This window comes from Eleginops maclovinus, chromosome 5, assembly GCF_036324505.1.
Source record: "Eleginops maclovinus isolate JMC-PN-2008 ecotype Puerto Natales chromosome 5, JC_Emac_rtc_rv5, whole genome shotgun sequence".
In the NCBI taxonomy this organism is placed as follows: Eukaryota; Metazoa; Chordata; class Actinopteri; order Perciformes; family Eleginopidae; genus Eleginops; species Eleginops maclovinus.
In genome coordinates, this window is record NC_086353.1 from 27,893,260 (window position 1) to 27,919,756 (window position 26,497).

Genomic DNA, 26,497 nt, shown 5'->3' on the forward strand with positions numbered 1-26,497 from the left:
TCAAACAGTGCTGATGTCACCAGGACGTTAAATCCTTTGGAAAACCACCACAGTATCAGAACATACTTTCAGCAGTGTGAAGGAAATCCTTCCTGGATTATTGGCAGGACACAAAATGAAGATGCTCTGGAACTTCTTACTAAACTGGAGGTTTAATTAATGGATCGGCCAAGGAAAAAAGGAGATGAACAATACAAGTGAATCTTAGCCTGCTCATAAAAATATCTGCATTAGTCAGTTCATAGGTACCAGAGGTGGTAGGGGCAGCACTGTACCACCTAGTGTTCCCATCTGCCTGCTGTGACCCGCAGTGACCTACTCAAAGAATCCTAAAAGGAAAAGGTCTGTCTAATAACATAATACGCATAAAGGCTAACTTTCAAAAATAGACAGATAGGTCGGCTTAAAAATGACTTAATAGGCAGTTCATTGAGTTCATTACAGATTGAGGCCAGTAAATAGGCCCATCATGTGCCCCCCTGGTGTCAGTAATATCATTGAGTACCTCAGTGAAGAGATGCTGGATGACTGTAGCCAGAGCCTCCACTCTCCGGTTCCCCTGCAGCAGCAGCCTCCGCAGTTGGCTGAGGGCCTGGTTCTTCTTCTCTGCCTGCTCTTTGCTCTGGTTCTGTTTAGCAGCAACTGTCCGCTCTGCGCCCCCAGCCCCCCCTGCACCCGGCCGGGATGCATTCTGTAGGCGGGATCCTGTTCTGGACCTCAGCGCAGTTTTTGGTTTCAACCCGAGACCAGAGGCTCCAGTGCAGGGGCTCTCAGGGGCCGACCCTGGGATGACTGCTGCCCCTACCACCTCTGGTACCTAGAGCAGGCCAGAAGTTCACAAAGAATGAATTAATCCTTATGTACAATATAAAGTACTGTGGAAAGATTCAATATTTCCAAAAGTGATATGGTAAGTTATAATTAAGGAACATCATATATAATATCATCCAGCAGTCTAACTGAGGGGCCCTGAAGGCCACAGCAAATACTAGAGACCACCAGAGGTAAAGCCTTCATGCTCTATTGTGTTCAAATCCTCTGTCTTTTTTTTCCGTATGTGCTGACTGCAGAGCAGTGGCGTGTTATTTTTTCATCTAATTCAACCAATAATTCACAAGATGCTGCTCGAGGTTCTGCCCAGGTGTTCTGCCCATGGTGTATTAGCATCATAAAGCTGAAAGCTGGATCAGACGGCACATACCGGGTCGGCTGGAGGTTGCTGTTTCCTCTGGCTGTTCCCTGCTGATGGAGCTGCTGATGGAGCTGCTGATGGAGCTGCTGATGGGGAGCTGCTGATGGGGCTGTTTGTGGGTCGACTCGTCGCATCCCGCGGCTTGTTTTTGTCCACTGCAAGAGAATGGCGTCCTCTTAGTGTGTGAGTGCCAACATTCAACATGGTCCCCACACACAGAAAATCCCTCAGCCCATCAACGAAGTAGGGAGTTCACGCCGCAACATACAACACACAACACCCACACACACACACACCCACACACAACACACAACACCCCACACACACACAACACCCACACACAACACCCCACACACAACATACAACACACCACACACAACACTACACAGAGCCATCCATCCTCTGAAGACAACCCAGAACAGAGGAGAGAGAGAACATCAACAGTCTGCACCAGCACAACATCCAAACCCTGCCCCCCCCCCCCCCCCCCCCCCACACACACACACACACACACACTGGAGAATACGCCCTTCTGACTGTTCTAGGCTTAGACAGATGCATCATGGGAGTGCGTATAAATGACGACCAGTTTGTGTGTGTGTGTGTGTGTGTGTGTGTGTGTGTGTGTGTGTGTGTGTGTGTGTGTGTGTGTGTGTGTGTCTGTGTGTGTGTGTGTGTGTGTACATTAAGGAGTGCATTACCAGAGAAAGAGCAATTAGAGAGAGAACCAACACATCTTCTCTCTCCCTCCCTCTCACTCTCTCTCTCTCTCTCTCTCTCTCTCTCTCTCTCTCTCTCTCTCTCTCTCCTGCCTGGAAGTGATGCTCAGAGGTTTTCAGTGTGTTGACATAACCTGAGAGGCTCTCCTCACTCACACACTCCACAGATGTGATTTGCTGGCCTGTGACTCCATGTGTGTGATGTCGAAATGATTCACTGTATGTACAGGACGTGCACAGAGACATGTATTATTCATATTTATAACTATGCTCACTCATCAGAAATATCTTTACTCAGCTACTCAATGATTTACCTGTAATTATTTTGTTATTATTATTCATTCTGTTAGTTACATTACCATTTCTCTACAGGATTAATAAAGCTTTAACTTAATTAACCACTCTATCTTGAAAGCAATCAGTCCCAGCGGTAACTGTCATAACCGCCACATGGCAACGGAGAGTTATTGAGTTCCTGTTCCACCTGCAAACATACTGCCACCTACTGGCAGCAGGACAGGCTGCTCTCTGTCTTTAGCTTCAGTCTATGGTCTGGTCTCCAGAGTGGTGAAACAAGAGGTGGAAGTACTCAGATCTTGTACCTGAGAAAAAGTAGAAGTACTCAGATCTTGTACTTCAGTAACAGTAGAAGTACTCAGATCTTGTACTTGAGTAAAAGTAGAAGTACTCAGATCTTGTACTTCAGTAAAAGTACTCAGATCTTGTACTTCAGTAAAATTAAAAGTACTCAAATCTTGTACTGGAGTAAAAGTATAAGTACTCAGATCTTGTACCTGAGTAAAAGTAGAAGTACTCAGATCTTGTACTTCAGTAAAAGTAGAAGTACTCAGATCTTGTACTTCAGTAAAAGTAGAAGTACTCAGATCTTGTACCTGAGTAAAAGTAGAAGTACTCAGATCTTGTACTTGAGTAGAAGTAGAAGTACTCAGATCTTGTACTTCAGTAAAAGTAAAAGTACTCAAATCTTGTACTGGAGTAAAAGTATAAGTACTCAGATCTTGTACTTGAGTAAAAGTACTCAGATCTTGTACTTCAGTAAAAGTAGAAGTACTCAGTTCTTGTACTTGAGCAAAAGTAGAAGTACTCAGTTATTGTACTTGAGTAAAAGTACTCAGATCTTGTACTTGAGTAAAAGTAGTACTCAGATATTGTATTTGAGTAAAAGTAGAAGTACTCAGATATTGTACTTGAGTAAAATTAGAAGTATAAAGATGATGTACTTTAGTAAAAGTACTCAGGTCTTGTACTGGAGTAAAAGTATAAGTACTCAGGTCTTGTACTTGAGTAAAAGTAGAAGTACTCAAATCTTGTTCTTGAGTAAAAGTATAAGTACTCAGGTCTTGTACTTGAGTAAAAGTAGAAGTACTCAGGTCTTGTACTTGAGTAAAAGTATAAGTACTCAAATCTTGTACTGGAGTAAAAGTATAAGTACTCAGATCTTGTACTTGAGTAAAAGTACTCAGATCTTGTACTTCAGTAAAAGTAGAAGTACTCAGATATTGTACTTGAGCAAAAGTAGAAGTACTCAGATATTGTACTTGAGTAAAAGTATAAGTACTCAGATCTTGTACTTGAGTTAAAGTAGAAGTACTCAGATATTGTACTTTAGTAAAAGTACTCAGATCTTGTTCTTGAGTAAAAGTAGAAGTACTCAAATCTTGTACTTGAGTAAAAGTAGAAGTATTCAGATATTGTACTTGAGTAAAAGTATAAGTACTCAGATCTTGTACTTGAGTAAAAGTAGCAGTACTCAAATCTTGTACTTGAGTAAAAGTATAAGTACTCAGATCTTGTACTTGAGTAAAAGTAGAAGTACTCAGGTCAGAATGAGTGTAGGAATACTCTGTCACAGTAAAAGTATTCTAAATGTTCCTCCAGTGAAAAGTAGAAAGTACTCTCATCTAAATGTACTTAAAGTAGCGACAGTAAAAGTAGTCGTTGTTTGATTGGTCCATTTCAGAATATTATCTCTGATATGTTTTATAATGATTGATCATTAAAGTGTTATCAGAGCTGGTAAAGGTGCAGCTAGTTTGAATGGCTTTGTATACTGCAGGGTAGCTGCTGAATTTACTCCAGGTGAACTACAGTCTGATTTAAGGGAGATTATATTTACCATCATTAATCCAGATCTGTAAAGAAACTAAAGGGATTAAATACATGTATTGGAGTAAAAGTACACCTCTGAACTGTAGAGTAGTAGTACAAAGTAGCATAATATGGAATTATTTGAGTAAAATACAAGTCTATCAAAATTGTAATTAAATACAGTATTTGAGTAAATATATTAAGTTACTTCCCATCTCTGTAGTTGACATTGACTAACTTGCCAGTTTCCAAAATACACTGTACACAACATAACTCTGCAACTCTCTTTGCTCCTAAACAAAACTCTAACATGACTATATTGCTGTATTCTAACGAATATTCAGTAAAATGCATTTACCAAGCTGGGATGATTATTTCTCAACAACAAAACAATCTGGCAATTATTTAAAATACAAGTTGGTAAAGCTAATAAACACAGCACCATCCCTTCAGTTACAGCAGTAATGAGTCTCATAGTGGAAGCATGTTTGTTTATGTTCTCCAGTGAATGTTGAAGAATAAAGAAGCTAATGATTCATCAGGTCTGTTAGTGGAGCCCAGAGTCCGCAAAACCAGATCAGGACTCAGAGCGTTCAGCTACCAAGTGCCCTTGCTCTGGAACCAACTTCCTGTTTTAATCAGAGAGGCAGAGAGCGTCCAAACTTTTAAAAGTGTGTTGAAGACCTACATTTTTAACAAGGCCTCAGTTAGAGCTGGCATTTTATGTTATTCTTTTGATTTTATTTTGATGGTACATGAGTATTTGACAATGAGACAAACGTCTTTTGTGATATTGGGCTATACCAATAAAGTTTGATTTGATTTGATCATGAAGTCTTCCTACATGTGTGAGGTTGAATTAAGGTTACTAAAACATCAACACAGCAGTGAGCAGAGACAAATGTCAGCCAATGCAAATCCAACGTAAGCATAGAGACGAAAATATGAAATACAAATTTAAGAGAAAACACATCATCTTATTGGAGCCTACAGCGGACGAACTTGTCAAGTTATAATTTGAAAGCATAAAGCAATAAGGAAATGCTGGTGATTATAGCCCGCATCTCCCAATCATCATCCATACTTTGAAGAGCAATTATTCAGAAGAAACCACATGGTGATTTGGACCTGGTGTGTGGAACTACAACACAACAACACAATGAACGAATACGTTTATCTTTTTCATAACCTACCTAGCATCATTTCCAGATATTGTTTTTTTCTGAGTATCCTTTGGAGAGAGGGCAATGGCCCTTATCTGTAGTATAGGTGTGTGTCTGTGTGCGCCTGGTGTGTGTGTGTGTGTGTGGTGTGGTGTGGTGTGGTGTGTGTGTGTGTGTGTGTGTGTGTGTGTGTGTGTGTGTGTGTGTGTGTGTGTGTGTGTGTGTGTGTGTGTGTGTGTGTGTGTGTGTGTGTGTACCTGGAGGCTGCCAGGCAGTCCTGCAGAGCTGCCAAGCCCAGACTGAGAGAGAGACCGTGTTAGCATGCAGTGACAAGAGAGCCGTGTTGTGAGGAAGGTGGCCTCCATAAAACATGAGGATAAAGGGAACTATCACATCGACAACTTGAAGACTGAGCGATGCTGGCTGTATATTTAAATGTTGGACTTCTTTATTAATTGTCATAAATCTTTGATTTTATGGCAGCTGTTTTAAAATCATGGAGTTAAGTGTCACTGTCATGTCGGCCATCTCACTGTGCGTGTGATCAGAACACCAGTGTAGGAGAACGGGGGGGAAGGCGCTGGAGTAGGTGAGTGTAGGAATAACAAGGTGGAGGAGGAGGGGTGGGCTTTGCTGTAAATACTACTATCTTCACTGCCAAATCATTTCTGTCCTGCAAAGCCCCAGAGGAGACGTGTGGATTCTGTTCATCATTACTTCCACTCCATGTTGAACAGATCCGTTGAGACCATTGTAAGGCTGGATTATTAGCCTCATCCTTTATAGACAGATCCTCCATAACAGAGCCAGCACACACACAGGTAGATGCACGCCTTTCTGCTGGATCAGCTGCGACCAGACAACTCAGGTGGATACTGTATCATGATTAATGATAAGATTCCCCCCCAAAGAGTTTTTTCTTGCATCAATCATCTGTCCACTTGCCGAACATTGCAGATTGCAAAGTTTCATCATAGTCTGTACACTGTTGCCACGGAAACAAGTGTACATAGAATGTCCCTGTTTCAATTGTACTTGTCCAATATAAGACCTTCTGGTCACTAAGCAACAACCTGTGAGTCAATATTGTCCATCCGTCTCAATCCTGTCATCCAGCATGATCAAAGTCAAAGACAAAGTCCACTTTATTGTCAAAATGTCCACATGTGTAATACGTACAAAAAATTGAAATACCATTTCTTGCAGTCCCAAAGTGCAAATATATAAGAACATATAACATAAAAAGATAAGAGCGTAGAAAAAAAAGGGGGGGAGTAAAACGGGGTATACAAAGAAAACTAAGTAATATATACATATGTTAGGCACAATCAACACAGTTTGACAGTAGTGCAAATAGGTCTTTAGTGCAATTAATACTTAGTGCAAAGTACATTTTCAGTAGCAGCGGAGAATAGAAAGTGACTGGTGCTGGATGAGGGACGGGTGTGTGAGGGAGGGGGATTAATGTCCTGGTACAGCATGATGCTGGATCAGGAGCAGACACACACTCTCTCACACACACACACACACACACACACACACACACACACACACACACACACACACACACACACACACACACACACACACACACACACACACACACACACACACACACACACACACACACACACACAAATATTAATGCATTTTACAATGAACTGAATTTTGATACTGTTGCCTGTTGGTACATTTAATAATGATTAATAATCAAGTTTGACAAAAACAGTTTTTAAAAAAGTTTTCAGGCCTAAAAGTTAAAACACACCCCACAATTTTGAGCAACATCAGAGCTGCGAGTGCCTCCATGTTGAAGTGTTGGAAGTTCTTCCCTTTAGTCTGTGCCAGCATGAGCAGAGACCAACACTCTTTTACCAATACATACTGTATGACAACTCGTTTTAACTTTATGCACTTTTTACTTTAACATAACATGTTTTTTTATTCTTAGACCTTTTGATGGAAGCACATCTCTCCTGTGATACACTGCAGTGGAGAGTAGACCAAACAGGAGAAACCTCTGGATGTGTATCATCATTTGTGAGCACATTATTGGCATCAAACCGACCACAAATGTAATTCTCAGAAGGAAGAGCATTTTGTGCTCCTCAGTAAAAAACAGGTTCAACAGCTGCTGTGAAGATATTGATCAGTTGTTACCCAGCTAAACCATGGCTTTGGTTGATGCCTAAAAGGCAAACACTGACTGTTTAACAACTGTTACTTATTTTACACTAGTTTACCAAATAAGATGCTGTTCCAGATGTGGATAGATAAACTGTACATGGCTGTCCTCTATCTCCACAGAGAACATCTCTACCTAGTGTTCCAAACATTACCCAATGCTCCAGTCCAGACCTACTGACTGAGCCTGACAAGCACATTCTGTTAAACTGTCGTTATATGCACCACGTCAGAATAACAACAGCAACCACCACATCAGGTAAAGCGTGCACGACTGACCAGACTCAGCTGATCCAGTGTGTGTGGACATGCACATGTGGGAGCTAAAACCTGCTCTAACCTACATTTCAGGGCAATGGCAGGCAGCTGCAGGGAAGTGGGTCTGTGGAGCCCAGAGAGAGAAAACACACTGCAGCCAAACACGTGCTGCACAGTGTACAACACAGAGCGGAACATCTGAGCGGACGTCCAGGGGACAGGGAGCAGCGTGTTCCAGAAACCAAAAGAGAAAACCCTGGCTGCAGAACATGAGCTTATTTGAACATACAGACCACTTAAAGGGTTGCTATGGATAAAGATGATTTTCACAGATTATAAAGGCATTACACACCAGGAGACATTAATGATTTAGAGAAAGCTTGTGACCTTCTGGCAACACACAAGTCCAACCCACGTGGAGCTGTTAAAGTCCATCTGGAGGAATGTTAGCTTAGCTTCTGGGCCTGGCAATGATCATGTCTTTCACTCAAACATCCAACATTCATCCAACATAATAGGTGAATGAATAAAAGCCCAATGCAGCTATTTCTGGTTAGTGTGTGTGTGAGTCACGTGGGGAGCCCCCCTCTGAGCGTGGTAAAATGGCAAAAAGGAGCCGGCAGCCACAGCGATTCATCACGCCACTGTTCAAGCAGAAGCAGAAAGCCTCTCCAAACATCTCCACACACACACACACACACACACACACACACACACACACACACACACACACACACACACACACACACACACACACACACACACACACACACACACACACACACACACACACACACACACAAACACATACACGTTAAGACAACTGACTATTGTAACCCTATATGTCCATGGCGGCTGTGGTAGCCGGCTTACACACTGCTGCAAGCACCCACAGCGGGAGAGAAATGGAGGCAACAATGGCTGCCAACACCATGCAGGAGAATAAGAGCAGAGGCAGATTATGGTCAGGTGGCTGACACTGGATCAGGCCAGGCTTCTTTGACCAAAGATTTTTCTGAAACCATAATAAGAGGAAACCTCTCCCATTAAACAATGTGAAACAGGAGGACAGATTAAAAGGGATGAAGTGATGTGGAGCAGGCTGATTGGGGGACAATATACATAAACAAATATTTTATTTCAATGGAAAAAGATACACACTTCAACTCAAACAGTCGCTTGTGATAGTATATAAGCTTAAAGACATCATTTTAAACTGCTAATCAGTAGCTAATGAACAGAAAGCTTTATACAGGATGCTCTCAGGGATATATGAGTAGTCTTAAGCACAGTTAGCTCCTGTGCTATGTTCTGGTAGCATCCTATTTCAACCACACCCAGCTATGTGTATCTACAGTATCTCTAGCACCCTGAGAGCACAGAAAGACTGGTGATGGAAACAAATATGGATGAATTGGTAGCTTGGAATGGAACTGTGACTATACTTCCTCTAAGAAACGCAGGTATCGGGTAACTGGAGGTTTGGAGGTTAGGGACACCGCACTGATGAAACTGAAACATGTTGATGGATAAAAACAATGAAGGCCGGATGATGGGGGGTATGGAGGACTGTGATGTATCCAGACCTGAGTTGAAGACCACAGTGTTCTTCCTGCATCCTGACAGCAGCTGGAGGTTTCGAAAAAGACCTTTGGCTGTCAGCTTCACATGGAAGTTGGACAGCGACAGTCTGGGAGACCATAACATGTCTTCTTCTGTCCTTAGATTTAGACTGATGTTTCAGTCTTTTAGTGACAGAACTTTGTACTTTCAGCTCCTTCTCTGCTCCACTCTCAAACGATCGTGCAGGAATAAAGAGCACTTTATGTCCTCCAAATTCTCAGTTTTTGTTTTTAATGTCGAGATGTAGGGATAATTAATTCCAATCCAAACGAAACGATTTAAAGATTATTGCTTCAAGAATTTCTGCCTTGCATCTCCATGTCAGCCATGTGGAGATCAGAAATAAAAACAGGAGTCTGAATATAAAATGGAAAAAAGGAGTCTGTTAGGTCGCATGCTGCCCTTAATGCAACAATGTGAAACCAAAAATAAATAAATTAAGGAAAACTTATAGAAAAGATCAAATGGCGCCAAAAGCCGCTCCGTGCTTCACCGTCAGTCCGGGCTTCACCGTCACTCAGGTGGCTTACTCATCCGACGATAAAACACTGAGGCAGGACTCGGTGAGAGAGGAGAGAAATCCTCAGTGTAGGGAGGATGAAGAGACCATCTTTGCCCACCCCCTCGCCCACTGACGCGCGCCACAGAGGTATGTTTGTATTTTCCCCTCACACACACTGCTGGTAGGACAAAAACAAGCAGATACACACTGCATCTATTCTACTGCTGCTTCTAAAGCTCAGTGAAGCCTCTATAAACACACACACACACACACACACACACACACAGCAAGGGAGGAGGGGGAGGGGCAGTGGGAGGGATTTGAATAATCTTTCGCAGTGGCTCCCTCCCTTCCTCTCTCTCTCCCCCCTCCTTCCCTCCTTCTCTCCCTCCCTCCATGTCCCCGTCCCCCCGTCCCCCAAAGTCCCTCCCTCTCCTCAGGTCTGTCATACGCTCTCGGTCTCGCTCGTAAGATGGACGTGTCAGAGATCAATCATTACGAGGTTAGATTTGACGAAAGGAATACACGTAGAGGGAGGAGCTATACACACACACACACACACATCTGGAACAATCCTATTTAGTTTTTTTCTTGTGTTTTTTCCTAACAATATTCTCTTCCATTATCCTATATCAGTGAGGATAAACGAGATGAACTAACATCAACATGTTGCGCTCCAGTTCAACAGCTTGGATAGCTAGAGGTGGGGTATATTGCCTCATAAGTTAAGTTATAAGTCATCAAAATCAATCAATAATAGATACATGATGCTTGATACTTGAATATTCTTTAAGAAACAAACAGCCCTCATCATAGCTCTCCAGAGGGGTTCAATTATTTAGTTGGCAGGTAATCCCTTAAACAGAAGCCTCAGATTGATTATAATAAACTGAAATAGGAAGAGCATATTTAAAGCTTGTCATGGAAATAAGTTATTGGGCTTTTTTTTTATCATCTAAGATTTGTTAGAAAAGGTTTTTCAACTTCAATTTACTGAAATTATTCTAAAAATACCAACAACAATTAATACTGCATTATATATTTTTACATATATTAAAGAAATACAATATAAGACCAGTTTCATGTCTTGGCAATTTTCCATTATACTTGAATTTGCTGTGGGCCAATAAAAATTAACCACGGGCCGCAGTTGGCCCCAAGTCCGTAGTTTGGACACCCCTGCTCTAGAGACTGAGCCGGTGCTGAGAAATGTATCAGGGACGATAGAAGTGTGCCTCTGAGTAGATAGTCAGTGACCATAAACGTTTACACACTTTTAGGGAGGACGATTGGCCGCTCTGTTGGAACACATCAGCAGCTCGCTCTCACACTGCCACACTGCGTTCTCAACTCTATGAGCTAAAATACAAATCCCAAAATAATCTGTCCATCCACAGAACTGACTGGCTTTCCTTATGGGGCTCTAAACATGTGCTCATCTCAAATGATGAGTGATTCTTGCCATCGGTCATGCGGTACACTTTTCAGTGAATCAAAACAAAAGAGGAAACTGTTGATCTGCTTCCTCTGCACACTGCTGCCTCCAGCTGGCAGCAGGAGGCGGCTCCACAGAACCCACGCTCACTTTGCCTCAACCTTTGAGGCTGTGATGGTAAAGTACATTTTACACACGTTTGCCTTTTAAACTTCTTTAACACAATACAGTGCATGCAATACTGGAATAATACAATAATTAAATGATGCAGAAAGTATGGAAATATGATCCTGAAGTCACCATTTCAAAAAAATATAGTCCCCTGAGAATACAGGCCTCTGAGTGTGTATTCAAAAACAACCTTACCAGTGCTGTTCAGTCGACTGAGTCTTGCTGACCCGCTTCTCTGCAGGGGATTCTGGGATGTCTGCTTTGTCAGGCTCTGATTGGCTGCAGGAACTGCCTTTGCTGTTGTTTGATTGGTGGCCGCTGCCTTGGCTGTGTGGTTGATGACTGTTGGGGCCTTCAAACCTGTAAGGAGGACACAGAGGGGGTCAAAGCCAATGGCACACACACACACACACACACACACACACACACACACACACACACACACACACACACACACACACACACACACACACACACACACACACACACACACACACACACACACACACACACACACCTGTAGCAGTGGTCCTGGCCTGCACTGACTGAGCTCTGCTCCTCAGTGCAGGAGGTTTTGGAGCAGCAGAGGTCACAGCATCAGTAGGGGTACTGGTGCTGGTGGGGGCTGCAGGGCTGGGGGTGAGGGGCTTTGCCGGGCTCTGGATGCCCACAGAAAGTGTGCTTCTGCTGGGCTGCTCCTCTGGCCTGGTCACTGTTGGTGCTGGAGATGCCGGAGACGCTAAAGGAAAGATGACACAAAAGATATAAACAAACAAAGAACGCTTAGATGGTAGAGATTCACTTTTATTTTTTTATTTCTTTAACATTGCCTTAATTAAACTCTGGACTTCGAAGTAATGTGGCATGTGCTTTTAACCTTCTGGCTAAAAAGGTACTTTGGAAGAGCAGAAAATGAGCATGATCATTTTTTGAGGACGTTCTTGTGCATGGCTAAAGAAGTTCAACCTGATGGTGCACATCTAACTGCTAACCTCCTCCATCACCATCTGGTACGCTGCAGCAGAAGGTCATTGGCTGCAATCCAACCCCCCTCCAGGACCCTCCAGGCAGACTGTGACGGACCCCTCCCACCCTGGACACAGTTCGACCCACTTCCCTATGGCAGGAACCTACCGTCCATCAGGACCAAAACCAGTATTTTCCACTGGAACCCATGATGATGAGTACATGTTGAAGAGGCCCTCTTCTGCTGTTTGTGGTGCTCCCTCTCCTGTAGTGCGTTCTATAGGTGTTAGTGCATGTAAATGGTCTTTGAAGGCTAAAATCCCTGTGTTCCATCCAGAGGGAGTTTCTCTCCCACACACTCCCTCACCTTTGTTTACTTCCAGAACATAGTGACATCACCACGTTACACTTGCTTTTCTAATGGCTAACCCTCCAACACATTGTATGTGATAGGTTAAGGGGCATGACATTTCCGACACATCTCTAACACAAAAGAGTCGGCAAACTAGCCAATCAGAGCAGCACTTTTTGAACATTAAAGCACGTAAACAGTAGAGGCACAAGATACAAACATAAACTTGAGTGAGAACAGTGTCCTTTCGAATATCTCCTGTCTCCAACTCTCAGCTCTGTGTCAGAACAGGATTCTGCAACATGCAGGGGGGAAATGCACTGACCCTCCTCTCTGATATGTCTAAATACAGAACCTGACTTTGTCAATAAGAACTGTAAACAGAGTGCAGGAATGCACAAATACGGTTTGATGGTGGTCTCATTTTTTTCTTTTTTAAACATATTTAATAGCTAGACTGCTTACATTGAGGTGGACTACATTTCCCATGTGCCTTGGCGGTCCACGTGATCTTTGCATTGGGCCTGCCATTATTGATACCACTTTGCGCTGGTTGTTGTTTCGGCTCTGGGTAATCTATACAAAGTGGATTGTACAATGTTCATTTGTTAATATATATCACATTATCTCCGGTAACACTACTGAGCTTTTGCTAAATCTATCTTGGAGCGTTTAGGTTAAATTGTGTTTAAGAAGAGTTTTGCATGCGGCATCTCAATTGGGGAGATAGCTGTGCTGGGGTCTGGGTTCTGTGTGTTTAATGTGCTCGCCTTATATGTTTTTTGTGCTTTTTGTTTTTATTATATTCATCACTGTTCTTTGTTCTGTTGGTTGTACTGCTGGTCCTTTATTCTCCCTCTTTAACTTTAAATGGTCAAGCCCGGGTTAATTCAACACCCGAGTGAGTGCGCTCAAGTTTGTTAGCTGGAATTGCAAAGGTCTTAACTCTCCAGTGAAACGCACCAGGGTCTTATGCCATCTTCAACAGTTGGGGGCTCAGGTGATTTATCTTCAAGAAACACACTTTAAACCATCCGCTCTTTCCAGAGTAAGGAGTGGATGGATTGGTCATGCCTACTATTCATCATTCCACAGCAAATCTAAAGGGGTTGCTATGTTGTTACATAAATCGGTTCCCTTTACTTGCTCTGAAGTGATCTCCGATCCCAATGGCAGATATCTAATAGTCACCGGGAGGATATATGATACCCCTGTCCTACTAGTAAATGTATACGCCCCTAACTGGATGATGTTAATTTTTTTCGGCAGCTCTTTTCTAACCTTCCTGACATGTCCTCGCACTTCCTTATTTTAGGGGGTGACTTTAATTGTTGGCTTAGTCCACAGCTCGACCACACCTCCAGGACGACTGCTACGCCTTCAAGGTCTGCTAAGACAATTAGAGACTTCATGAGTGAGTTTGCAATCACGGATCCCTGGCGCTTCTTTAACCCCACCGGTAAGGTGTACCTCTTTTTCCCCCATGTGCATCACACGTTCACTCGAATAGATTACTTTATGGTAGATGACAGATTTTTACCGTCAGTTAGTTCCTGTTCTTATGAGGCTATAGCTATTTCAGACCACGCCCCTGTCGTTATGAGTGTCGGATTTAAGGGCTATGTACATGCGCAAACCCCATGGCGTTTAAACACGCATTTGCTTTCGGATGAAAGCTTTGTAGAAATGATTTCCAACCACATTGACGTGTTTCAAACCATTAACAAAACCCCTGACATTTCTGCATCTGTGTTGTGGGAAACACTGAAAGCCTATATTAGAGGGCAAATTATTTCTTATGTAAATTACAAAAAGAAACAGAAAAGGGAGAGATTAACTGAACTAACGAGGCGTATTGCTCAGCTGGATGACCTCTATTCCACCTCACCAACCCCAGATGCATATAAAGAACGTCTCTCTTTACAATCGGAATTCAATACATTGACTGCAGACCAGGCCGCTGAACTACTCCTTAAGTCCAGAAGTAATTATTATGAACAAGGTGACAAAGCTGGCAAACTACTGGCCCATCAATTATGACAGACCGTTTCCTCTCGACAAATTCCCAAAATCCAAACAGCCTCGGACACCACAATCGACCCCAAAAAAATTAATGATGAGTTTAGAAACTACTCAGGCTTCTATCTCACTCATCTTAAAAAAGAATAAGGATCCCCTTGCATGCTCCTCTTACAGACCAATCAGTTTATGTGTCAATTTTAAATTGTTGTCTAAAATGCTCGCCCTACGTTTGGAAACCGTATTAACGACCATTATCTCACCTGACTGATTTCATGTCTTTAGTCTTAGTCCGGGATTATATTCTTAGTCTGCTGTGTTTGTCCTGTCCTGTCTTGTTTTGGTTCATTTAACTTGTACTGTTACTTTGTCACTTATATTTACCAAATGTTATTGTATTGTATATTTGTTTTAATTGAACAATCTCAATAAACAGGTTGTTAAAATAAAAGTTAAAAAAAAAGAAGAGCAGAAAGGAACATTATCAGGGGTATCATAAGGGATAATGTGCAGCGAGGCGGTCATTATGGGGATAAGAACACCCTACAGGCTGATCAGGGAGCCCGACGCGGAGCGGAGGGATCTTGATCAGCACATTATCCCGCTTATTACACGGCCAGATACTAAACAAACTAACAGCTCGACTCTCAATATTAATTGAAATTATTTTATGGAATCAAAAATGATCGGATTTCTTCCGCTATGAAAAAATACCCTTGGTTCCACTGCAACCTTACGACAGCACTGATCAAGGTTTCTGTAACTGTTCTAGTCTGTTGACAGTTTCTGATCCACTAACAAGTCTTTAAGACACTGCAGAGCCCGGACCGTGTTCCTAGGGTTTACTTCCTGTCTGTCTTTTGGTGATTTATCTGACGTCCAGCGCTTTGTATTTTAACCTCTTTTCCTTTCTCTCTCTTGGTCCTCCTTTAGCAACGGTAAATAAAATCCTTGACAGCGCTCTAGTCTTTACTACTGGATTAACAACGTGTCACATGTTCTGAAATGACCAATCAGAATCGAGTATTAACTAAACCATGTAATAAAGATCAAAATGAACCTATGGAATGTTTCAAAGCTTCCTCAGGGTGAGTGGTGTTGAGAAGGAGAGGAACTGACCAGATTGTGTGTGTGTGTGTGTGTGTGTGTGTGTGTGTGTGTGTGTGTGTGTGTGTGTGTGTGTGTGTGTGTGTGTGTGTGTGTGTGTGTGTGTGTGTGTGTGTGTGTGTGTGTGTGTGTGTGTGTGTGTGTGTGTGTGTGTGTGTGTTTTTGTGCACACATTTGCTTGTGGCTCCACTGATCTCGTAGCTTCCCAGTAAGGAGGAACTGAGGCTTGTGGGTAAACCTTTCACAGGAAGTTTTGAGGAGGCAGGAGGAATGGGTCTTCTGGCCGATGCCGTCAGCTGATTGGCTGTAGGTTTGGAGTTGGAGGATGAGGGACTTGTGACAGCACAAACAGATGTTTTCTCTGCAGTGGTGCGAGGTTTGGGGATACCTGGGAGACACAGAAATATGGAATTAATAATTGGTTAAAAAAAACTTAACTGGGAACATGACCACCAGAAAAAGAAGGGACGCCAGGAGAGACCAGTCAGAGGAAAGCTGCTCCTCTGTTAGAGGCAGCAACTGATCCTGTTAAAGCACACACACACACACACACACACACACACACACACACACACACACACACTGCTGAGCCATTGTGATAGTAAAGAGGCCGGTTGTCATGCCATGTATAAGGAGACTATGAGCTCCTCTACATCATTGATTACCAAAGCCTAACACTTAAGTCTCTCTCTGTTGGTGGAGTATATTGTTATGTACACTGAGCACATTTTAAAATCATTGGGAGAATGTCACAGTCTACATTTTAACTACATAAGATCTGCAGTATGACCTAAGGAGTATATATCTGTTTTATATATACAGTGCTCAGCGTTAATGAGTACACCCCCTTCGAAAAGTAACATTTTAAACATTATCTCAATGAACACAAAAACAATTTCCAAAATGTTGACAAGACTAAGTTTAATATAACATCTGTTTAACTTATAACATGAAAGTAAGATTAATAATATAACGTAGATTATACATTTCAGTTTTACTCAAATAAGGGCGATGCAAAAATGAGTACACCCCACTGAAAGTCTCTGGAGCAAAGCTACATTTTAGACTACATATGTTTAGTTTAACAATAATCAACGCAGGTGAGTCTAATTATTAATTACACAGCTGTCCAGCAGACAGCTGACTATAATAGGGTGTTACTTAAAGAAAACCCCTTCCCATTTCATGTTGTTAGCAATGGCCCCACATGGAAGAGAAAGAAAATCATTTCTTTAAACTTTAAACTGCAAAGGTGAAGGCTACAAGAAGATCAACAAAGCTTTACTTATCCGCCAGAATACTGTAGCAAAAGTGGTACAAACACTTTAAAAAGATGGAACTGCAACCATCTCACAGAGACGTCCAGGTCGTCTACAGAAGTTAACACCTCAACAGGAGCGTCTTCTGATGAGATGGGTGGAAGAAAATCAGTATGCAAGTTCACTGCAGTTATCTGAGCAAGTAGAAAGCCAAACTGGGGTGACTATTTCCCGTGACACAATACGGCGTACACTGCAGAGGAATGGCATGCATGGGTGCCGTCCACGAAGGAAGCCTCTCCTAAAGCCCAGGCACAAAAAAGCCCGCCTAGAGTTTGCCAGGGCCCATGCTGAAAAAGATGAAGACTACTTGGACTCTATACTCTGGAATGATGAGACCAAGATAAATGTTTTTGGAACTGATGGCTTCAAAACTGTATGGCGTCGCAAAGGTGAGGAATACAAAGAAACATGCATGGTGCCTACAGTGAAACAAGGGGGTGGCAGTGTCCTTATGTGGGGTTGCATGAGTGCTGCTGGTGTCGGCGAGCTGCGTTTCATTGATGGCATCAGGAATTCACAGATGTACTGCTCTATACTGAAAGAGAAGATGCTACCATCACTCCGTGCCCTTGGTCGTCGTGCACTTTTCCAACATGACAAAGATCCTAAACACACATCTAAGGCCACTGTTGGATTTCTGAAGAAGAACAGGGTGAAAGTGATTCAGTGGCCAAGTATGTCTCCTGATCTGAACCCAATTGAACACCTATGGGGAGTTGTGAAGAGACAAGTTGAGCATCACTCTCCATCCAGCATCCGGTCTCTAAAAGATGTCATTATTGAAGAATGGAAAAAGATTGATGCAGTGAAATGTTTCCAACTTGTTCATTCCATGCCTAGAAGACTAGGTGCTCTCATTGAAAATCATGGAGGCCAAACAAAGTACTACATGTAGTATTTTTTGTTGTGGGGTGTACTCATTTTTGCATCGCCCTTATTTGAGTAAAACTGAAAAATATATAATCTACGTTATATTATTAACCTTACCTTCATGTTATAAGTTAAACAGATGTTATATTAAACTTAGTCTTGTTACCATTTTGAAACTTGTTTTTGTGTTCATTGAGATAATGTTTAAAATGTTACTTTTCAAAGGTGGTGTACTCATTTACGCTGAGCACCGTAGTTGTGTATAAACTGTTTATAAAACGACTGAATGGCTTGTTTGTTTGAGACAAAAGGATGGAAAGTGTTTCTAGGATGTTTCGCCACATGTTGCTGCAGCTATGACTGTAGTTCTGTAACATGGAAGAGAGAAATCATTTGTAGAATGAATCACACATTCTTCCCTAAAACCAAAGAGGAGGGAATTCTCCAGAGAGCCATGACACCCTCTTTTCACACCAATGAAATGCTTAGGAAGTGAGTCAGAGAGAGAGACAGAGAGAGAGACTCTGTGTGTGTGTGTGTGTGTGTGTGTGTGTGTGTGTGTGTGTGTGTGTGTGTGTGTGTGTGTGTGTGTGTGTGTGTGTGTGTGTGTGAGAGCTTTACATGAGATCAAAGTCAATCAAATATTTCAAATTAATATATTTTCAGTGATGAAGACCCTCCATGTTTTTAGGTTCAGGTGGTTCTGATGAAAGGACGGCCCCTTCTTGCACTGCAGATCCTCACCACTGCCTGCAGCTGTTCATTATTTATTTAATGTCATTCCAAAATATAAGTTATGGCAAAATTAGGTACTTTTAACCTCTCTGGCCCCTTCTTGTGTTGATGAAAACAGACCTGGTCTCCACTGGGCAGATACCCCTCCACACACACTATACACTCAAAAAACGGATTCTTGGCCCACATTAATATGAAGCAATATTTTCTGATAAAATACAACTGAAATCTGTAAAATCTAAAGTTTATTTGTTCAAGCAATTGAGCACAACATGAATATGTTGAATATAAACTGAATTCAAGACAATAAGTACAGTTTATTCTATGACACCCCATAAAGGGAAGCCAGACCCTAAAGTGAGGTAACGCGCATCATGACGTAGACTGTACCACCCTGGACGTAGACTTGGTGTTTTCTAGGTGCCACCCGCCATAAAACAAAAAGAAGAAGAAAAAGACTTGGTGTTTCATCCTACACCGTTGACCGACAGACTTTAGGTAAGTGTAATTGTTTAATATCCTACTGCTTATCAATACGTTACTGAAGATGAAAAGTTATCTTAAGGTGTTTATGCTGTACATAGACGAATAGTATTGTCTGCATGTGTATATTCTCACAGGTGGTGAAGTTAGGTGTGCGCTTCAGATGCTGGCTAGCTAGTTGGTTACTGCTCTAACAGTTACTTCATTATTTTCACACTAAGTCAACGTAATGGAAAAACAAAGCATTGAATGTGAGTATTTACATTAAACATACCTAATAAAATTCAATGGAAAATGTACATGTAATTCAAATATTTAAAGTATCCCCGTTTGGCTTAATTATTTTTGAGTGTACAATACCGTCAGAGGAACACTTTTGAGACCTGAGCATCAGATCATGTTTTAGGTGAATTTGGTTACTGACAACGCTTAGTTAAAGAAAAGTGTTCTATGAAAATGAAAACATAATGTATAGCTGCTTGTTCCTTTACTTTGTTCAATAAAAATAGTTGAAATAGAATAGGAACCGTTTTTAATGTAATAGTAAGTAAGGCTTTTCAGGGATCAGTTGTTTGGAACAAACCTAATGAACTGAGGGTTCCAGGTTATAGCTGGATGGCCTCTGGACCCCGGATCACAGCTCCTTTATCTGAAGCTTGCCGATGTAGGGATATTTTATCCAATACCAGACATTAAAAATCCCCAGGCCTTTTTAAAAAGTAGATGTGGAACTGTACAGGCACACAGCCCTACGTACTGATGACTACATATTCAAGTTATCTCCTGAGGCCTTTTCTCCTCAATGACACAATTAACACATACAGCATCTGCTGCTGTTGCATGTTCTGTAAATTAACCACCAACAATCTGCTCTATATTTGCCTCTATATTTACCCGATGAAGAGCTGCAGCAGCCTCTTTTATTTACTTGGTTCTTTGAAGTTCTAAAGCCAACCCTCTGTAGGAATTCTGCCTGAGAGAGAGGCATCCAGCACAAAGAAAGACGCTTGTTCTTAAGAGCGGGAAAACAAGTTTTCCTGTGTTCACTGCAATTACGTTTCCTCACATTAACACACACACACACACACACACACACACACACACACACACACACACACACACACACACACACACACACACACACACACACACACACACACACACACACACACACACAGTGCACAGTGTCTGCAGGCGAAGGTAGAGCAGCAGTAAAACTTGCAGCGGCTGAAGCCAGCAGGAAACATCTGGCTTCATTTGGTTTCAGTTCTGATGAGAAGCCAGGCAGAGGAGAGCAGCTGCTTCCATTGCCTAGGAAATCAATGTTAGGCAAGAGCCGGCCCACTATAGATCTGCCTCGTGCTTACTGTTGACACACAAAAACAAATATGCACACCCAAAAACCATGTTTGCAAATACTTTCACCATGCAGCACCTCATGCAGTTTTCAGACAGGACTTTTTAAATGTATGTGAGCTTATATTTTTTAAATGTCTTATGCTAGTATCTTATATGTTTGTTTGTTTAGTTTCTGAATATTTATGTGTGGGGTGTTGTGGATAGCAGAGCGTAATTATTCCATTGTACAGTGCAAATGCCTGTCATACTGTACATGTCAGAATAAAAGATCTTGAATAGGATCCTGAAGGCCCTTCAGCCTATCACTTATAATATGTTGGAGCGCCTGTGTCCCAGAGTGATGTCACTATATTCCAGAAGTAAACAAAGCAAGCTCCTTCTGGAGGGAACACAGGGATTTTAGCCTTTTCAGACCATTTACATGCACAGACGGGTAAGGTAAACCCCAAACCCCTTTAACTACACAACCACAGGATACCAAGTTCAATGTTCTCTGTGATGATTTATCTTCCTCACTCTCAGTGAGGACTCAGACTTAGTTACAGGCAGGAGCTGAACTCAATGGCTGTCAATAAATGTCATGGAGTACTTCAAAAATGATCAGGATTAATATACATTTTACACAATAACGGGCTAACACAAGAAAACCTTCCAGTTCTCCGGCTTTCCCATGACTGAAGTAAGTTTACCAGTAAAGTTAATCACTAATAAATCACTTCTTTGGATTAGATCCTATTCTCTGCCTGCTGGTTTTAAAGACATTTGTGGCTGACCGTCTTTAAATCAAAACACTTGATTTTCAGATGTCACCCTGACGCGTATAATTCTCAATCACAGTCCCTGCCCTGAAATGTGTCATAACGGGGTTTCGCCTAGATTACAGTTAACAACTGAGTAACAAATCCACCTTTAGACTGAAGAGCAAAGCCTGAATCAGTGCAGCAGACAGCCAGGTGTCCATGTGACCCTGGACACGTTTCGTTTTGAAGTGATCTGATAGGACATTCCTCAGAAAGTGAACCAAGGACAACATGTTGTCGTGCTAAAGAGAGACCTGAACCTAAACTGACCCTGTGATAGAAATCTGGTGAGTTTGCCCCATTGAAGTTAATTCATTGGATCCTATAAGCAGATTTAGCTGTTTAAAGAAGCCTTTCATATATCCATACATGAAAGCAATAAGCACAGTCGTTTCATTTGCTAACAAACTCAATGACACATAAAGCATAATTACTTAATCTGACATGTTCACTTGTTTGCCATTTCCAAAACACTGCCATTAAAAATGCTAGAAACATGAACCAGTTAACAAACACACATGCCAACAGACCATAAACACCAAACTGCTTTATTTAAGGCCCTATCAATCAGTATGAAAGCACTAAAAAAGGCTCCTCTTAAGAACCTTTTACAACAACAATGGATATATGGACAGCAGCAAGAGGAAAGGCAGGGGAGGATAAGAGAGAGAGGGAGGATGGACTGAAGACAGTGAGAGTTATCTGCAGCATCACGGTTGGAGCTGTATGACTGCAGGCCTCCAGGTGCATGTTGATAAGGGGCTGTGGCCGGACCCAGCTAGGTGGTAGAACGCAGCCTAAGCACTTTGTTTGCAATTGTTTGCATTTTTTTCTCCTCAAAGTTTTCCTTTCCAATTACTGTATTTTGAAAACGGGGTTTATTTTCTCAAAACACTCAATATAATTCACACACCCAAAGTGCAAAACACCTCATATATCCTGCAAGATGAAGCACTGCACTCTAACTTACAGAAACACACCAAATGGCACCTCTTCATCTATAGTAAAGCCGACTGCTCACTGTGGTGAATCTAAAGCACACTCATCTTTATGGCGTTCTGTACTTAGAGAATTCTGCATATAAACATTGTAAGAGTCTCCAGAAATATGTGCAGAAGCACAAATATAATGCTTCTAGTTACAGTTTGAAACAGCAATGATGCCTCTTTCAAACACAGTGAATGGAGAGGAAACTTTGAGGAATAAGATATACAAAATATCTTTTTTAAAACAGAGGAAAGAAAAGTGCTTAGGCTGCATTTTACCACCCAGCTGGGTCTGGCCACAGCTCCTCATCAACCTGCAGAGGAAGCATGCACCTGGAGGCCTGCAGTCATGCAGCTCCATCCTCCCTCTCTCTCTTATCTGCCCCTGCCTTTCCTCTTGCTGCTGTCCATATATCCATTGTTGTTGTAAAAGGTTCTTAAGGGGAGCCTTTTTCTAGTGCTTTCATCCTGATTGATGGGTCAGCAGTAAAGCCGTTTGGTGTTTATGGTCTGTTGGCATGTGTGTGTTAACTGGTTCATGTGTCTAGCATTTTTAATGGCAGTGTTTTGGAAATGGCAAACATGTCAGATTTCTGGGTCTGACTGAGGGAACCGTGTGCAGCGTTTTGCAGAAAGTGCCAGGGTGAATTGGAAACTGGCTGCAGAGCTGAAGGTGTGTTCAGAGTTTTGGAGATCTGTGCTTAACGTGTCATTTTAGTGTGTTAGCATCGGAAACAAACTGTACACAACTGTGACTGCGTGTTGCGCATGAATGTTGCACCTATTTGTTTTGTAGAAAAGTAAAATACTTGAACAATGTTTATATGCAGAGTTCTCTAAATACAGAACGCCATAAAATATGAGTGTGCTTTAGATTAAGCGCAGTAGTGTGTAGCTGGTTGGACAGAGAGTCTTTACTATAGATGAAGTGTGTGCCATTTGGTTTTGAGTGCAGTGCTTTATTTTGAAAGGATAAAAAGCCCTGTTTTCAGAAAACATGTTTTAGTCATTGAAAAATACTGTAATATGTTGGCTAAATCTGCAAAAGAAAAAGGTCTGAAATGAATGAATAAAGTCAGGCAGACACACACAAACACACACACACACACACACACACACACACACACACACACACACACACACACACACACACACACACACACACACACACACACACACACACACACACACAAATCCATTGATTGCAATCTTAGCATCAAGAGGAATCTGTTTGTTCCTGTGTATCAGCAAAGAGGACAGATAGGCTTTTGTCCATCAGAATGTGACCTTTATAAGGAGAACGATCTGGTTTTACACACACACACACACACACACACACACACACACACACACACACACACACACACACACACACACACACACACACACACACATGGATTTCGGCTTTATCCACCATGTAATTGACACAAAGCAGCTCAGTGATTATAGAAAACAGGGGTCAAGATACACAAAAGGAAACACGCACGCACACACATACCAGTATATGTTCTCAGTGATGCTAACTATGACAAAGTGTTAAAATCTCAATGTGTGTGTGTGTGTGTGTGTGTGTGTGTGTGTGTGTGTGTGTGTGTGTGTGTGTGTGTGTGTGTGTGTGTGTGTGTGTGTGTGTGTGTGTGTGTGTGTCTGTGTGTGTGTGTGTGTGTGTGTGTGTGTGTGTGTGTGTTTGTGTGTGTGTGTGTGTGTGTGGTGTAGTGGTATGTGGAAGGAATTTTAACTTGTAGCTCTGCAGTGTCAGCCGGCTCATTTCCTGAGTTTGCTGTAGAGACAAAGCAGAGTTCACACACACACACACACACACACACACACACACACACACACACACACACACACACACACACACACACACACACACACACACACACACACACAGTTTGGTATGCCTGACAGACAACTGGGAAGGGTGTTGTGGAGCAGATAGACACTCCAGTGCAATGTGCTGCTGTGTGTTTACATGTCAGGCTTCACATTGCAGATGTGTGTGTGTTCTGAAATGTGTCTGCACACATAGGACCGTGTGGACTCACCCTGGCTCTGACTCTGGCTGTGCCTCGCTGGAGATCCTCCCCCAGCGCTCTGCCAAACCTCTCCCAGCACGGAGTCATCTCTCTGGGCTTGCCTGGGCCCAGGGCTCCCCTGTCCTGGAGGTCCGGTCCCTGAGCCTGGGGCTGAAGGCTTCTCTGCTCTGGTGCCCCTCCCCTGCTGCCTGGCACTGGGCCCCAGCTTGGAGGAGACTTTCTGTAGAAACAAATGACGTTTAGTGACAGCGTCCCAGCCCAGTGGCCCCAGCTCCGAGCTGTGCACCGACACCATGTTTTTCGGTGCTAAGAGTCAGAAATGTGGACAGGGGGAAGTGAGGGAGGCTGTGGAGGAGCAGAGGGGAGGAGTGAGGGAAAGAGTGTGTCAAGACAAAGGGGGAGGAGGAAAAAAGAGAGCAGGAAAGAGAGGTAGGAGGGAAAATTGGAAGTGTGCTGCAACCACAAGAGGGGTAAAAAAAAGTTGGTATTGTGTTGTACATTCCCCTTGAGAATCCCGGCTCTGACCAGGCCAACTTTTTCTCTCTTTCTGTCGTACCCTCGCCTCTTCCCTCCCTGTCCCTCCCCCTCTGACTCTATAAACACCAGCACACATGGAGTGAGTTTGTGGATGATGGCCTGGCTTTTGTCTCAGACTTTCTAAGGGAAAGACTCCACTTATAGAACTGTTCTGGTATTTATAAGACGTGATGTGATGATAGAGCAGGCAGGACTCAGAGAGGAGCTACAGAGTGTTCACAGTCCAGTCTCATGTCAAAACATCCTCAGATCAATTCCTCATGTGCGTAAATTCACAGCTTCACCTTTAAAAGTCTCTTAGAGCCCCTGGGACATTTCAGCTGAGCCCAGGGCTTACTGAAGCATACCAGTACACACCCATCACGTCAGTGGACGGAGTTACTGCACACGTGTAACACCCTCTCTTACAGCGTAAGGAAACCCAATGCTGAGGTCACAGGAGGCCTTCAGGACAGACAAACATTAATTAATGCTATACAAGAAGAGCTTCTGACCTTTGGCAGGAACCACAACCATTCTAAAGTAAAGGCTGAAGCAGTGCTACACACATGTCTTTCTTTCACACATGTAAAGGTTCTGAACACACCCTGATACAGCCCTAAGGCTCCCTCTGAGGGAATACGCTGGGGCAGGTTTCAAACCTGTCACTGAAGCACTGGATCGTTAAAAACACATACCAGAGACACACACACTGTACACACACCACTCCCCCACACTTAAACTACAATTATAATGCACAGCAACAACAACAACAACAACAACAACAACACCAACACACAGCTAAGGCTCACTGCCAGAGACAGAGGCACAGTCTTTCATTTTGTTAATTGTCCTGTCTTGTATTGTACTTACTAGAGTTGCACGACATGTGAAAATGTTAGTGACAATGTTAAAGTCCAGCACACCCTGCTGCAGCTCAAACCAGCACTGAGGTTTTTTTTCGCCACACAGCCGGAACCAAAAATGTAAACTCTGGATGTACAACATGCATCAGGCTGGAACTGTTTCTGATCCTTGTCGGCATCTGTATGGAATCTGATTCATTTGAACATGTCAGCAGTGACTGGAGGGGTCAGGCTCAGTGTGCAGATAGTACTCACCCTGCTGGGAGTCCTTAGTTCTGTCCTTACAGCCGTCCTCTCAGTCTCTGCAGCTCCAGCCTCCACACCTCTGCTTGATTCATGGGGCAATTCCTGGACCACCTTTCTGAGAGTTTCCACGGCCCCTTCCTCAGCCACCTCTGACCCCAGAGAGCAGGATGAGGCAGATAGTGTTCGACTGACGCCCCCCCTCTTCCTCTCCGGCGGAGCGGGGTGGGCTGCTGTCTTGCGGTTGGTTTTGAGGTTACTGCTCTTTCCTTGAATGGATTTCAGCACCATGGCCACTTTGACCAGACCTGCAGATGACCTTTGCTTTTTACCCCCATCCCCAGTCTGTGCCTCCTCCTTCTGAGGAATAGCTCTCTTTCGATTGGTTGGAGCAGATTTGTTCTGCTGAATAGAAGAGAAGTTACAAATGTTAGCAAAGGACAGCGACGACATACTTGTTACATGTGAGCCTCTCAGT

General features: G+C 42.8%; 1 protein-coding gene across 2 annotated transcripts in view; it reads right to left on the reverse strand.

The window, feature by feature from the left end:
* LOC134864975 (microtubule-associated tumor suppressor 1-like) overlaps window positions 1-26,497 on the reverse strand; it is a 48,403-nt gene that overhangs the window by 13,400 nt on the left and 8,506 nt on the right. Inside the window, exons 3-10 of one of the 2 annotated variants that reach the window (XM_063884338.1) lie at window positions 26,032-26,424; window positions 24,404-24,614; window positions 15,973-16,188; window positions 13,140-13,250; window positions 11,874-12,095; window positions 11,552-11,716; window positions 1,202-1,347; window positions 506-817 (exon numbers count right to left, since the gene is read on the reverse strand). In XM_063884338.1, the coding sequence (XP_063740408.1) occupies window positions 506-817; window positions 1,202-1,347; window positions 11,552-11,716; window positions 11,874-12,095; window positions 13,140-13,250; window positions 15,973-16,188; window positions 24,404-24,614; window positions 26,032-26,424 (1,776 nt within the window). The remainder of the gene's footprint in view (window positions 1-505; window positions 818-1,201; window positions 1,348-11,551; window positions 11,717-11,873; window positions 12,096-13,139; window positions 13,251-15,972; window positions 16,189-24,403; window positions 24,615-26,031; window positions 26,425-26,497) is intronic. The other variant, XM_063884339.1, reaches the window with a different exon arrangement.